General features: G+C 44.6%; 1 protein-coding gene across 1 annotated transcript in view; it reads left to right on the top strand.

The window, feature by feature from the left end:
• The first annotated feature begins 2,592 nt into the window (after positions 1 to 2,592).
• ELAPOR2 (endosome-lysosome associated apoptosis and autophagy regulator family member 2) overlaps positions 2,593 to 16,311 on the top strand; it is a 139,007-nt gene continuing 125,288 nt past the window's right edge. The window contains exon 1 of the mRNA XM_048836524.2: positions 2,593 to 3,426. Coding sequence (XP_048692481.2) covers positions 3,241 to 3,426 — 186 coding nt within the window. The 5' untranslated portion in view covers positions 2,593 to 3,240. The remainder of the gene's footprint in view (positions 3,427 to 16,311) is intronic.

Here is a 16,311-nt window from a genome sequence, read left to right as displayed (position 1 = left end):
CAATCTAGCTGGGTGTGGGGCTCCATATGTTGCTGTGCTGAGTGATAACAGCACCTGGAGGGGGTTGCTACTTGCCACTAGCAAAGCATTGTGAGAGACAGTCCAGGCTGGAGAGTTAAGGGGGCACAGCGGTACCCCAGTTCCAGGTTGTACCCTGGGGATCCTGTCACAGGGTTTGAGCCGGTTCTGTGTTGTATTGTTGAAAAGGAACCCCTAGATATTGAACCTGGCCCTGGTTGCTGCTGATTCCTGGCAGAGGGTTACAAAAGTTCATGTTGAACCAACAACCTTAACTCTGCTTTCTTGTGTGTATACATTAGATACATTCTTTGTGATCACTTACTAATTCTCAAAGGCAACAATGCTTTCTACAACCTCAGATATATACATGAATCTACGTTAAGTTGATTACTTTTACAAACAGTGCAGACAAATTATCTTCAAACATCATTCTTCCAAATAAAGTACAGAATTCCTGCCCTTATACCTGTAGGTAAGATTTGAAGGATTTATTGCCTGGGTTATTTCAGCTGATATTCAAATGAAACAGGAAACACTATGTCAGCCTCAGTTTTAAAGCAACATTTCTTTTCATGTTTGAAATCTAGAATGGCAAAAAACCTAATTCATATGTTTTTTTTCTTGCTAAGAAATTAGCAACTACCATAGGGGATATTTGAGATTTTTTGGCTACATATACTAGGCACTCGAGATTAGCATCTCGTCTTTTGTTTGTAAAATGAGTTTTCCCTATTCTCTCTAAATTAAAAAATTAAATAATTCAATGAACAATACTAAAGGAAAAGGCACCAGCTGTTACTGCTGCACAGCGCCTTCAATTTCCAAGAGTTATCACCAGTACTAGAGGGGAGGGCTGCTTGCTAAAATGGCACTCCTGCTGTTGCTATATCTAGTGACGTTCAGTTGGGCCCCCTTAAGCGTTCCTGTGAAGGAGTAATCTATTAGTGGAAGTGAGCCTCAATTTGTGGAGAGCAACCCTGCAAACAAAAAGCTCAAGAACCTTCTGTCCACTGTGTAGCCCAGCTCAAGACCAAGAGATAGAGAAAGATGTGCAGTACTTGAGTGTTAATCTTCTTTGCATTAGTATTTGGCTTTCCTGATACGGGGGAGATGTTGAATCCAACAATAGTTGTAGTCTATACATTTTCTTTTTTAGAGAATGCCCTATAGCATCCCTTAGTGCCTGGTGTTTCTCAAACTTTAAGAAATTAGGCCTGATTCACGTCAATGGGAATTTTGCCATTATTTAGGACCAAGATTTCACCCTAGGACTTATCTAATACACACTGAAGCAATAGGACTCTTTGGGCCCTCAGGGGCGAGACTATAACCTTACAATCTGCTCTGGCAGGAGCATGAATTGTGAGTCAGCATCACAATTGCTTTCTTGTTCCCCACTTGCTTTGGGGAGTAATAAGATACTTCACCTTTTATGGGGAGTAGTTCTGTCCCTTGTACAACTTGCTAGCTCCTATAGCTGGAAAGTGTGTGTGTGTGTGCAGTCAGGGCTCCACTCATTCCCCTTCCCTGCCCACTTACTGATTCACAGACACCCGCACACATACAGAGCCTATTGTAGCAGGAAGCAGGAGACATAGCTTCCTGTCCTCCTTTCCACAGGTGAGTAAGGGCTGGGACAATGTCACCCTTAATGAGCAGAGGTGCCGTAACAATAGTTGACCGAAAACAAATTCATTCAGCAAAATGGAGGGATAAAAAAAGAGAAGGAAAAGGAAATAGACGGGGACAGACACGGTGAGACTGTTGTATGGAGTGTAGTTGTAGCGGTGTCAGTCCCAGGGTATTAGGGAGACAAGGTGCGTGAGGTCATACCTTTTATTGGCCCGACTTGTGTTGGTGAGAGACAAGCTTTACGCTAGACACAGAGCACTTCTTCAGGTGAGGCTGTATCACACCTGCCTCCATTCACTGTCCTGGGGGGTGGGTACCTGAAGTGTATTGCACTAGTGTATTAAGTGGGTACCTGAAGTGTAAATAAGAGCACTAGACAGGTAGGAGTAGACAAAGAAGCAGCACTTAGGTCGACGACAATGACAGGCAAGAAATGAAGTACTGGCATACACTTGATGAGTCATTAAAACCAGGTCCTCAGCAAACACCAGTTTGACCTTTCTGGCAAGGGGAGGCAAACACCTTTTTCACTAAATGGAAACAGAACCGCAGTCAGCTTAGAGCATATTTCCCGGGGGAGCATCTCAGCCTCCAGCCCTGACTGTGTGTGTGAAATAAACTCTGGGTCTCTTCCCAGCTCCTAGCTGAGAAAAATCCATGTCGCCTGAACCTCCGCCACCGCAGCCGAGAGGCCCAGGATCTAGCTGGACAGTGCCCAGCACCACAGGGCCCTGGCCTCTAGGGGCTCCCCCAGTGCAGCTACCGGGGAAGGGGGGGAACGTGAGCGCTCAGCCTCACCGGCGGGCCCTGCCCAGGAGACTGGGTGCACCGTGGGGAGGCAGCTGGTGGCTCCAGGGCGGCCAGGACAGTGGAACCTCAGCTCCCTGGAGGCAGGGCACAGTCCTGCGCTGGCCGTGGAAGGAGCTCGCCGCCCGCTGCCCCGGCTGGGCTGCGGATGAGAGCGGGTGGCCAGGCGCCCTTTTCCCCCGCTGCAGCGCGTCGCTCCCAGCCCGCCCCGGAGCGGAGCCATTGCAGCGGGCGAGCGCAGGCTGCGCCCAGGGCCGCTGCAGGCGCGGAACCTCCGCGCTCCCCCCGGGGCGGGAGAGCCTCCCCCAGGCACGCGCCTGCGCTGCCTCCGCCCCCTCCTCCGGGCCCCTCCTCTCTCCGCGCGGTGGCGCTCACCGGCTTTGTCAGCCCTGCCCTGGCTGGCCTGGGAGGCGGCAGCCGGGGCGCAGGCTGGGTGGGAGCCGCTGCCGTCCGCGCATACTTCCCGGCGAGCCGGCTGCAAGCCCGGGCGCTACCGCCGGCGAGCGGTGGGGGGTAGCCAGGCAGGCACGCGGCGAGCCCGAGCTCGGACAGTCTCCTGCCCTGGGTGTCGGGAGCCCGGCAGCTTCCAGCCCTTGCCGCGCGGAGAGCGCTGCGCCCGGCAAGCGAAGAGCCGGGCGGTCCCCGAGCCGCTGCCATCAGCCGGCAGAGGGGCTGGAAAGCCGCTGCCGTCAGCAGGCAGCAAGGACGGGGAGCCCACGGCGAGCAAGTTGGGGTGCAGAGGAGGAGGGGAGCCCTGCCTTCTCCCGGGAAGAGTCCGGCATGCAGAAGATGCCGTGCATGGCAGCGAAGAAGAGGAGGTTTTGTGGTCCCGGCTGCTTGGTGTTTCTCTGGCGCTCTTGCTTCCCCGCTTGGATTTGCTGCTGGGCTCTAATCTGCTGTCAAGCGGCGCGGACTGGGGATGCTGTTGAGACTTCCTCCCGCGTGCAGCTGCCTCAGTGTCAGGAGGTGAGATTTCCTTACCCGCCCTGTCTGGCTCAGCAGCCTCCAGCAGGAGTTAGACCTGCGGCTTTCCTTGCAAAGCAACCACGTTACACTCTTGCTGCAATACGGGGCATGATACTTGCAGAGCAGTGAGTGGTGTTTGTTCCTCCACACGCTGGTAACGATGCCTCTTTAATGTTGCGGAAGAGGGGGAGAAAGAGGCGCAATGTGCTGGCTGCGTTTTAATGCTTTTAAACAAGGGAGCCTTTTGATAATGCAGTTACGAAGTCTTCTAAACCGTTCTCTGTGCTCTCTCATCAGTAGTTATAAATGCTGTGGCCTTAACATGATTGTTTTCATTCTGGATCAAGGTTTTGAGGTCTGGCTGCCTTGCCTGCTTAATTTAGCATCGTTATAAAACAAAATGCTTTGCTGAATGCTGAGCTCTTTCTTTTTTATTTAATGTCTATGTTAGGCTCTCAAGGACTTTCTGTTCTCCCCTGGCGTGTAGCAGTGTTTCACAGGACTTCAATCTGCAATAATGGGATGGCAGCGGAAACATGAGCGAGCTCTTGAAATGTTTTGGTTGAAACATTTGTAACCAAACCCAAGAGTGAGATGCTTGCTTAAAAAAAGCCTCAGAATGAATCCAAAACCAGAGAGGCTTCCTCTAAACGAGTGAGTTTTGACAGGTCTCTGACTATTTATTGTCACTGTGTCCAATACTTGGGGCAAATCAGCAGAAAGGTACAAATTATGAAGAGAAAAGAGATCAATGTCTTTAGCTGATGCTAAATTGGCTGCCTGGAGTTGCAGGGGTAGTTGTGTTCCAGATTGAACAGTCACATAGGGGAAGATACAAATTTTGGTTAACTGATATCTTTCTCTGCTACTCAGGCAGGAGCAGGGGTGACTTTAATTTCCTCTTGAGCAGAGACTAGTGGTTTTTCTTTCTTTAAAGTATGGTAGATAATGCTACTCTTTTTAAAAGAAAAGTTGAGTCAGATTGCAAGCTCTTCGGGATAGAGACTTCCTCCCTACAGGTTTATAAGACACAATGCGCACCTGTGTGCGCGCGATGTGGTGCAAAATATAATTTTGAACACTTTTTGAGGAGTGGGAGGAAAGAGACGTTCCATTTTAGTGCAGTGAATCGGTGTGACCGATCAGCTGAGTCGCATTGTCCAAGCAGAAAAGTTGTGGTTTAGCTATAATTAGTCTAGATCTGGCTGATATGCCTAAGGCTCAATCCTTCATGTTTTACCATAGCTCAGTCTAAGTTTATGCACCCAGTTCTTTTCCTCTTTAAATCAATGGCACAGCTCCAACTGTGATTTACTTCAGTCACAGCATGATTAGGCACCGTATTTTTAAATCAAAAGATTGAGGCTGTCATTCGAAAGTATTATAGCTTTCTTCTTTATGCATGGCGAAATCAAAGACTTGATAGAGGCATTATCACTGGCTATCCCAAGGGCTTGAAAAGCACGTCTTAATGCACAGGCATGCAGTTCACTTTGAAATTTTTGTAGGATCTTTCCATCAGCTACAGCCACCATTTTTTTTTTATTACTCCTCTCCTACAGAAGGGGAGTAAACATTTTCCAATTTTTGGTCCCCTAAAGCTTCCAGTCCTTGGTCCCTGCAGAAATAGACCCTCGCCTATTGTTGTAGAGTATATATTACAATATTACTAATTTTTAAAATATAGATAATGGACACCCTGCGGTTTAAGGACTTAAAAAGTTATCGGTATCACTGTTTTTTTTTCTGGTGAGGAGTCAACTAGTTAAATGAACTGAGTTTAAAAAGAGGACAGAAGTCAGGAAATCATCCTGCAAGCTACTAGAGCTGTGATAGATGAGGGGCCAAAATTACAGCTGGTGTAAACAGAAATAACTACATGTACTAAAACATCTTTGGAATTGCTAAACGTTATAGATGGAATTTCCTAACTCAGTGGTGCAGCCAACACAGGAATTCTATATTAGCCCTTATCTTAACAGATAAAGAAGAACTGTTCACAGAACTAAAACTTAATCATAACTTAGGTGCAGGTGATTATGATTTGGTCACATTTATAATATGCAACCAGAATAAAGTCCAGACCAGTAATATATATACTTGGTGCTTTAATAGGACTAATTTCACAAATCAGAAAACAAGTGAGCCAAATCAGCTGGGAGGAAGAATTTAATCAGAAAAATGTGATTGATAATTGGGAATCATTTAAGAACATTTTACCAGCTGCCCAAAAAGTCACAATTGAGGAAGAAGGCTGTGCTGGTTAAAAAAACAACCTGGTTTAGAGGGGAAGCAAAGGTATGTGTTAAAACAAAATCTATCTAGTCTATCCTCTCAGATGGAAGAAAGGGGAAGTTGATAGTAATGAATGTAAATCAGAAGTTAGGAATTGTAGAAAATTGATAAGGGAAGCCAAAGTACACAAGGAGACATCTGTGGCCAGCAGAGTTAAGGACAATAAGAAGGAGATTTTTAAAAATATATTAGGAACAAAAAGAATCCTAACAATGACGTTGTTCCATTACTAGATGGAAATGATAAAATTATAAATAGTAATGCAGAAAAGGCAGAAGTGTTCAATAAATATTTCTGTTCTTGTATTTGGGGGGAAAAACAGATGACATGGTCTCATGATTTGGCGATGATCACGTTTTTTCCATTCCAGTAGGATCGTTGGAGGATGTTAAACAGAAGCTACTAAAATCAGACATTTTTAAATCAGCAGGCCCAGATAACTTGCATCCAAGAGTTTTAAATCAACTGGGTGAGGAGCTCATTCAGCTGTTAATGTTGATTTTTCAATAAGTCTTGGAGCACTGGGGAAGTTCCAGAAGACTGGAAGAAAGCTAATGTTGAGACAGTTTTTAAAAAGGGTAAATGGGGTGACCTGGGTAATTATAGGCCTGTCAGCCTGACATTGATCCCAGGCAAGATAATGGATTGGCTGATACGGGACTTGATTAATGAAGAATTAAAGGAGGATAATGTAATTAATGCAAATCAGTATGGGTTTATGGAAAATAGATCCTGTCAAACTAACTTGATATCTTTTTTGATGAAGATATCATTGTTAGGAAATGTTAATTAATATTCATCCTAAATTGACCTCTTCTTAATTTCCTCTCATCTCTCCTAGTTATTGACCTTTGCACCAGCCTAAATGATTCTTTCCCTCATAGGTGTTTACATTCATTGAAAAAGGTACGGTGTGGTGCCTCCCCTCTTACTTGTCTTTTAGCCAAGCTCTAGATAGTTGCGGCCAGGTCCTGATCATCACCTACGGGGTACCACTGACCTCATCAGGAGTGAGGGGCTCAGCATCTTTGAGGATTCATTTTATTTTTTTTACTGTTCGCCTTTCCTCATAAATTAATCTCTTCTGAACCTCTTAAACATTTTGTCATTCTTTTCTGAATTGCTTCCATTTTGTCTTCTGGTTAGGCAAAACCAGTAAAATAAGTGGCCCTCTAATGTGTTGTTAGCCTGAGGGTGCTCTGTAGTGTTTGCTGCTTACTGGAGAATTGTAACAGAGAGAGTATTCCATCAGATAAGTTCAGTGAGCACCAAGGAAACTTCAAAGCTTGGCACTACTGTCCTAGGGCCTGTTCTTGAAATACTCACACAGATAGTCTCATTGACATGGAAATAAGTTATAGGGCCTAATCTTGCAAATCTTACTTGCATGATCAATCCTTATGTGAATAGCTTCACTGAGAGGAAGGATGGTCCAATGGTAAGGTACTAACCTAGGACCTGGGTTTAATTCCCTGCTCTGCCACAGACATGCTGTGTGACATTGAGCTTCTTTTGAGCATTCAGCTCTTAACCCCCATTTTACAGATGGGGAACTGAGGCAGAGAGGCTAATAGAACTTCCTTATCTCATGCAGTGTCATGAGGATAAATACATTAATGATTGTGAGGGATTCAAGTACTACAGTGATGGGGGACCATATAAGTACCTAAGATAGACTGATGTTAATGAGTTCATTCACATGAGTAGGCAATACACTTACTACTTACTCTTAAGCCCAGGAGCAGGGCCCTGGTGCTTATTGCAGAGGCAGGAATCCAGTGAAAGGCAAAATGGGTCCCCAGGACTAGAGCCAGCTGGAAACTTTCTGATGAAACTGTTATGGTGGAAAATGCCGATTTGTTGTAATGAAATGTTTAGCCAAGTCTATTACAGATTTGACAAAACGTCACTGAAACATGCAGGCTTCCATTGGAAATCTGCCTATGTTTCAGGGTCCGCAGCTTTGACAGGAAGCTTTATTCAGTGAATAGCAGCCATGAAATTGACAAGAATGTCAATTTCACATTTAATTTCAGGAACACCATATTTTGGTGTTTCTGAAACAAAAATTTCAGCTGTCTTCAGTTTGCCTAGTAACTTTGGTAAATTTTTGCTTTTGTTCTGAATCAGAATGAATGCAAATTCATAAATACCGAAATTCCCAAGTTTTGGCCAGCTCTACCTAGAACCGCTGACAGAGTTGCCAACTCTTGTGATTTTTATTGCAAGTCTTGCAGTATTTGGTGATTTGTTTTCCCTTAAAGCCCCAGTTGCTGGAATAAAGAGATTGCTTGAAAATCTCAGCTTTTGTTTGAAATAAAAGTAAGTTTCTCGCCCTCATAATGAAGGAAAACCTGAAGTGACTGCACCCTAAAGGCTCAGAGACCAGAAGGCAAAGGAAAAGAATCCAAAATGTATTTACCCAGGCCCTCTCTCGCATGCTCTTCAAGACAATCTCATGATTTTTTGAATGCATGAGGTTGGTAATACTGCTACTAGGGAATTAAGGAGGATAAAGACATTGCAGAGACATTAAATGACACCAGTATCAGTCTTTCCACAGAAGATGTTGGCAAGAGAGCTATCCCAGACCTGTTCTCTTCAGGGAATAAAGATGAGGCACTGTTAGACACTGAAGTATCAAAAGAGAACAAATTGTAGTTCAGCCAAAAACAAATTACCTGAACTAGATAGTGGTGTTCATTAGGTACTTGGATGCTATAGCAATGGTGCAGCATCAGAGTCTAAATAGAACAGAAAATAGCATGAAATGTCTGAGCTGCTAACGGAAATGTGCAGTCTCATAAAAACAGCCACTATGCTGGAGGGTAGCAAAAAATGTCACACCTATATTTAAAATAGGTGCTAAGTATGATGCGGGGAATAAACCAGTTAGCTTTTCTGGAGTACCAGGTAAATTTTGTTTGGCCTTTCACCACATCTGCACACTGAGCTGATGTTTTCCCTGGACTGTCCATAATGATGCCCCTGTCTTGAAGTTTCTCAGATGGTTATCGTCACACAGATCACACCTTCCTTATAAAGTGTATTAATATTGCTACATTTTTGCAAAAAAACCTCCAACAAACAGCTTCACACATGCCGTCCCCGCAAAACAGAAACCTTTAAGTCAGAAATCCATGACCTGTACTTTTTTCTCAGGCCTTTTCACTCAGGGCTCTCTCCTGGTGGCAGGTTAACAGTGCTGATCAAATGCTACTTGTTTCTGGTGAGCTGATCTCTAGCTCTGCATTTCCTTAAAGCCAATGAGGAAATAAGAAAGTAAGATTTCCTGAGCCAGCTGTGTTCTTCTCTCCTTACTCACCATGTTCTATTCAAATCTTTAAAGTCAACAAGCCTTCCTTTAAAGAGAAAACATGGGTGCCCTATTGATAGTTCTTTTACACCAGGACGTATGATTTATATATGCAGTTTGGGCGCGGTCCAAGGCCCAGTGAAGTCAATGGAAAGACAGTGCTGCTCTGAACTCAGTTAAGTGACACCAGTTAGATGCTGGTGTAGTGGACTGATGACTCAGCTCTTAGAACTTTACTTTTCTTGACAAGCTTCCTCTCTGCAAACTATATTAGTAGATACGCACCCGGTCCTGGCACTTGCCTATTTTTAAGTACGCTGATTAGTGAGGCAATAACTACCTCCACCCAAGCTGCTCAAATAATAGTCGGAGTGTAGCTAATAATTGATAGTGAACATATTTCCTGATTCAGTGAGAATAAGACAAATAGACCAGATTCGCTGGGTCTGTCTCTTAGCACCCATATCTGGCACTGAATACAGGATTTTTAAAAAATGCATTATCCTATCCAAATATGGACTACTTTCTTTGCTCTTCTCTGGTTGGGTCGTATAGGGTTGGGGAGATATAAAGGGACTGTGTATTGAAGTCACCCAGACACTCTGAATTCTCAGTTGGCATGTTTTGTATTGGCCTCTAAAAAAGGATAGACATACACCTATTCTGATTTCATGAGGGAAGAGGTTCCGCTGCCAGTGTTCAGTTCTTCACCAAGACAATGCCTTCCCAGTTACTTTATGGGTTGGATTTCTTTTCGAGACCTGCAGACCAGCTACAGTGTGCAGCTGAATGCTTAGTCCTCTAATCCTGAAAGGTCATTCTCCAGGGTCTGATTTCCATTTACACAGCCAGAGCAGCCTTAGTGTAAATGGGAATCAGGCCCCATATCTTTAACCTTGCGTTGTAGGTACCTAAGACAGCTAAGGTCAACCCTAGTTAAATAATACCAACTTGCAGGAAGGAATTGCTTGCTTCTTCCTTGTCTGTTGCAATATCAAAAACTGGATTGTGTCAGGAATCAGGGCCTGGTCTACAAAAGGCTGCGTGATTGACCACGCCACCTGACTGGCTGCAGGGGCCAGCAGGCTGGCCATAGCTTAAGAGCATCAGCAGCTCACTGGTTCCTCCGTGCTCATGTCCACCACTCTGCTTGCTCCTGAATTACCTTGTTCCTGCTGCTCGTGCTTTGCACCTTGGCTCTGTCCTGCCCATGCCTTGACCTCTCTTTGCCTACTGCCCTGCTCACTCCAGTGCCTGCCCTCCAGTTTGACCCTTGGTTTCAACTTCGGACTACTGACTCCAGCTCTGATCCTAGTCCTTGGGTCCTGACACCTGCTCTGACGACGAGGCATGAGGCCTACTCCAGCCACAAGGCTAGACCACCCTTGTCCCAGTTGGATGACAGATTCAGAAATCCTTAAAATTAAGGCCAGGGGTGCTCGGCGGTAGTATAGTCCCTATCAAGGCCCCAGCAGAACTGGCGGCTGCCATCCAGAACCAGCAGGTGTAAGTAACCACCCTGCTATCGCAGAATGTGGCCCTGCAAGTGCAGGTTGCTCTGCTGGCTCATCCTACTCCATCCCTCCCAGAGCCGAAGATTTCATTGCCCAACGAATTTGACAGAGATTGGGACACGTTTTGGGGGTTTCTGAACCAGTGTCGGCTCCTGTTCCTCCTACAGATCATTCCCACAGACCAGGCCTGTGTGGGGCTCATCTTAAGTTTGTTGAGAGGGGAGGCATTGGCCCGAGCTTCTCTCCTCCTGGAACCGTCCAGCCCCCTCTTGCGACAATTGGAGGAGTTAATTCAAGCCAGGTCCCTCATTTTTGACAACCCCCACTGTGTGCAGACTGCTGAGGCAGGCCTTACGGCAGGGAGGCCGGCCCATTTCCAAGTACACTGCTGATTTTCATCCTTTGGCTTCTGACCCCAGGTGGAATGAGGCAGCACAGTGCCACCATTTTTGCCCGGGGTTAGATGAGGATATAAAGGGTGAGCTTCTGTGGGTGAAGCCACCGTCCTGTTTGAACAATCTGACTTGTGATCAGAACTGGCGATGGCCTCTTTTAAAATCTCTTTCTAGTAATGAACTTGTTTTATTTAAGCCGTGTTTAAAGTGAAGTGTCTGGGAAACTCCATTTGGGGTTTATTTCTATTAAAGAAATAATGGACTTGTATTGTCTAGGAGAGGGCTGGGCAGTACAGAACATACATTTCTGGGGGAAATCTAAGACTGGGATGTGCTGGGGTCACCATGCCGTTTAACCAAGGCAGGTGAGAGCCACAGTGTAAGTCAAGTGTGGCTGGCAGGCTGCATTACACACAAACACTCAGGGTGTGGCTTGCATGTTGGAAGGCTGTTTGTGCGCGACCCAGGTAGGAGCTACTTCAGCAAAATATTATAAGGCACCCAAGGTTGCAGGGCAGGGGTGGTGCAACTACTCATTAGTCTGGATTGTGCCCGGGTCTGTCACCCTGGCCCCCCTGGTTGTGGAGGAAAGCTGGAAAATGTGAACCCTAAAGGCTCAAAACCAAGGTAGTAAATAAAAGGAACCTAAACTTTTAAACATGTCTCATGATTGTGAGGTGGCCTGACTCATGATTCTGGAATGTTTGGTGTCAAATACTGAAGGTGCACTATGATAAGCAAACTTTGCTGTAATTCTGGTTTAATGTTTACATTGTGAATGGAATCCTCCAACAGCCTTTCACCGGGAAACACACACTTTTAGGAAGTAATTGCAAAACACTTGGTGAAGTCATGATCTCATTGAAATCAATGCGAGTTTTGCCATTGACTTCAACAGAGCCAGGACTTTTCCTCAAGTGTCAAATTAAAGTCAGTGGGCTCATGTCAGTGGAGTTACATTAGATATTATACTGGCTCTAAAGCTACTCTGCAAAACTTTCTAGGTGACAAGACTGAATTGTGTTCTAACAGTTTGGCAGACTACAACATTGTAACTAGGTCCTCCCATAGGGTATAATTACATTGTAGATGGGATCTAACTGTGTGCCTCTCAACTATGGAAAGGTCTGAAACCAGTAGGGTTAGCTTGATCCTGAAGTGCTAATTAATGAGTAAATAGTAAAATTGTTTTTCTTAGTGACAGCTTACTACCAAAGACACAATATGGCACTGCAGGATCTATTCATATCTGAGAAATAATTGGCAGCTTTCCGTCACAGTAAATTTTTGCCTGTGGTGTGGACCAGACCAAAGTGGACGCGTACATTCACTTGTAAATAGTCTGATTCTAGTCTGACACATTTTTCAAATAAGCTAGACTTCTTTATGGATTTAGATTGATAACACGAAGTGGGTTTGGACTTTTTAACCTCCTGAAATGATGCTGTTACTAATTGTTGACATTGCTAAAGCATGCCAACTGGACATTGCTGAGTTTTCTTCCATAAGGTTTTGGGCTAGACTGTTTCTCCAGGGCAAAGCCTGTAGTACAGGACAGCAGGTAGCTGTGCTGCTCCCTCACCATCTCAGGAAGGAATTGAGGCTAGAGGAGCTGTGCTCTGTTCCTTGCTCAGAGCGGTGGTGGTGTGATTTTGTTGCTGGCTGATATCAACAGCAAATATCCACCCATTCTCCATCACTCCTTATCTGACTGCTCTGGGGAGGGGGGGAAGTGGGTGCATGGAACAGCACCTGCTCATGCCTGGACCCAAGGTCTGAGTAGCATGTAGGGATGTTAGTGGGATTTCTCATTCTCCTACATAAGCCTGTAAACCAAGTCACAGTGTAGCTTGTAGTAAGCTTTGAATTTGTTACTGCCTAAAAAACTGAGCTAGTTTTATGGGTTGGATGGCAGTGCAAGAGAGAGAAAAAACTTAGGAGAGGGCTTCTCCTAAACCATCCACCCATCCTTCTTACTCCTTAAGCTACAAATTCTTCTTACCAGATAGCGTCCAATTTTGATTTGTGCTTTTGGCTGCTTAATTTCAGGTATGTGCAGTTGTTATGCACTCACACTGGACCCAATCCTGCCCTCAGATACACAGGCATAACTCCAATTGAAGTTACTGGGCTAAATTCTGCACCTACCCATGCCTAGAGGCTTGTAGGAGAATACGAAAAGTGATTCACTAACACTTGACAAATAATTCATGCCTTTGATATATGGGGGTCCTATCACACCTCGTGCACCAGTGAAAATGAAATGGTCATGAAAATGTTCACAGGTCTCTAGAAATTCCCAAGTTTAGCTTGAATGAATCATCTGAAAATTTGTAGGAAGTGCATTATTTGCTATATTATCCATTATTTTCTTCTTTGAAAACATTCAGTCATCCAGTCTCGGAGCAGACAAAATCCCATGTGATGTTGGCAGCCAGTCACTCATTAAAAGTAATGAATAGCAAATATGCTAAATGAACAGTTCCCAAACAATCTATAATCTGGCACTATTCTTACATAAAATACTGGCGAATACTTATGAATAAAGCATATGTTTGCAGAAATTGGGATCTAGTCATGGCCTTCAGTTTTGCAAAATTGGGCTTTCACAAAACCTAAAGCCAATAGAACTGTTTGTGGGCTTTTATTTAATTTCAAAAGAAACAAATTAAAAAAACCCAAACAAACCGAACCATTCTCTTGATATGCTGGCACCCTAACTTTGCAGCCTTTGTGAACAGGAAGCTTGGTCTGCACACAGTTGTTGTACGGTTATAACAATTGATTAGGGGTGTGATGAGTTTTTATTAATATAATTATAGCAGTACAAACACTGTAGTGTGGATGCAGTTATACTGGTATATCTTATTCCCCTTCTCACACAGGAATAACCTATACACATATAAGCACACTTATGTCAGTATAACTGAATCCACACAAGGGGAGTTGTACTGTTTTACCTATACTGGAGTAGCTAAAGCTGTACAACTCCTTTGTGTGTAGACAAGGGCTGAGAGTGAATGGAAGGAAATGTAAAACTGACTAGTCTATTTCTATTGTTTTGAGCTCTGGGACATGCCAAAACTAAACAGAGCTGTGTAAATAGTGACAAAGAAATTCAGGCCAGATTCCTGAGCAGTATAAATTGGCAGTTCCATTGAAGTCAGTGAAACACCAGTTTACACCGGCTGAAGATCTGGACCCTGATTTTTAACCTGTCAGTGTTTTTCAAAGGAATAAAGGAAAGGTGAAGAAAACATGTTTTGAAGGAAATTCTAGAAAAGAGGAGAGGGTATAAAAATAGCACAATGTCAGGCAGGTGACCGTCATGCAGAATTGCCCTCTGGTAACAAAGTTGTTGCTTTGAAATATTTTTCTGTCCCCTGCTTCTGTATGAGAAACCCACACAAACAATGGGAAGTTGACTAACTGATGGTACGGGTGGAACATTGAAACTGATGCTTCGCAAAGCTCCCCATCCAGCAAAGCATTGAAGTGAGCGTTTAAAGTTAAGCACGAGTAGTTCCATTGAAATCAAGGCAAAGGTGTGATATTAAGCTGATGTTTCTCTAAATATTTCAATCTTAAAACATCCTTCTCTTTTAAATTTCTTGAAAACTTTTTAGTTGATCCTGGGTTTTTGGCAAAAGACACTTATTTGATTTTTACATGTGTGGGACCTAAAACTGACTATGTCCCTCTTAATGCTCCTTTTAATTTAATTTGTGTAGCAGATTGGACATGATGTTTCTTTGGGACTCCATTACGATAGAGGAAATGCAATGAAAAGGGCTGCATTGATTCCTCAGATGATTAAAGCTGGCAGTAGTTCAGAGTCTCGCTAGATTAAAAAGGACCACTTGTTAAATTATATTACTTTTATACTGTTCCAGATAAAATTCCTGCAAGCCTTCATCAGTGCAGAAAGAGAGATGAGGCTTACTTGGCAATATTTTGTGCATCAAATCCTTGGAGATTTATTTTCCTTCAGATACTGTAACTGTGGAAATTAAATTTTATTCGGATCATTGACTGAATCACTGTTTTAAAGAACATATGGAAAGAGATGCACATCTTGTAATATATATACACACACACACACATGCAAGTCAAGAACAATGTTCATGTTGCCATAAATGGTTCTTTCAAATTGTAGAATCCTCCTAAATAAGTGACATATATTTGTGTAACTTTTGCCCCAGCTATATTGGTTTTCTCTTATAAAGGGTAATATTACTCCTATTGAAGTCATAATGCAGACAGATTTTTTTTTTGCATTTGCTGTCTTTTGAAAACAAATAATCCCGCCCCCCCATAATTAGGGGAGAGAGCAACAGGTTTGAAAGGAAAGTAGTGAATTAGATACAGTATATTGGTGTTCTGATTAAAATTATGATCGCATTCAATATTGCCTGGCCTTTTTGATGGTAATGATTATATAACTGTAGCATGGGTGTGTGGCCTCCCTTGGAGATGGACAGAGAGACAGTCACGAGCACCCCCCCAGTGGGTAGAGGCGGGACACCCACACGCACCCTGCTGGAAGCAGAAGAGTGGGACAGGAATCAGAAGTATAAAAGGCCAGCCCTCCAGCTCCGTTAAAGGGGAGCTGCTGGAGCAGAAGGATGTCTCTCACCCGCTGCTAGAGCTCAGACCTGACAGCAACCGCTGCAGCACCCGACATCTGGAGGGACTGCAAGAGCTGTCGGTTGCTGAAGACCTTGAGGAGTTTCTGGGGCTGCCGTTATCTGTTTACCCCAGTGAGACGGATGATGACCCTGGAACCCACGTACCCCTCATTGAATGGGAGTGTAGGAAGTAGCCCAGGAGAGCTGAATATAGTAGCTGACTGAGCTGGTCAGTGTGTTGCGGCCCAATTTCCCTCCTGACCCAGTGGCAGACCACTCTGCCACTGTTATGGCCCTGGGCTGGGATGAAGTGGAGTCAGGTGGGCCTGCGTCCCCCTACCACTGCTACTCCACCCCAACTGTTTGCTGCCCCGCCATTTGAGGGCCTGGGCGTAGAGACTCATTATTGCTCAGTCCTGAGTACAAGCCCGAGTGTCCTGACTTTGCTGCCCGCCCTGTTCGAGGGCCTGGGCTAATAGATTCCTCATTTGCTCTGTCCTGAATACCAGCCTGGGCCACCTAATTGCTTGCTGCCTCACCCTGCTGGAGGCCTGGGGCTTGTGGACACTCCTGCTCTACCCTGACTGTGGGTTAGAGCCCCCTAACTGTTTGGTGCCCTGTCCAGTTGGAGGACTGGGGCCCTTAGACTCAGTACTGGATTACCCCACTGAGTAGCAATGAACCCGATGCTAATTCCTCTCTGAATTGTGCTCTTCCAGAGGACTTATAGTGAGCGG

The sequence above is a fragment of the Caretta caretta genome, chromosome 1 (assembly GCF_965140235.1).
Source record: "Caretta caretta isolate rCarCar2 chromosome 1, rCarCar1.hap1, whole genome shotgun sequence".
NCBI lineage: Eukaryota > Metazoa > Chordata > Testudines > Cheloniidae > Caretta > Caretta caretta.
Note: the sequence above shows the minus strand (reverse complement) of the source record. Positions and strands in the feature narration are given on the sequence as shown.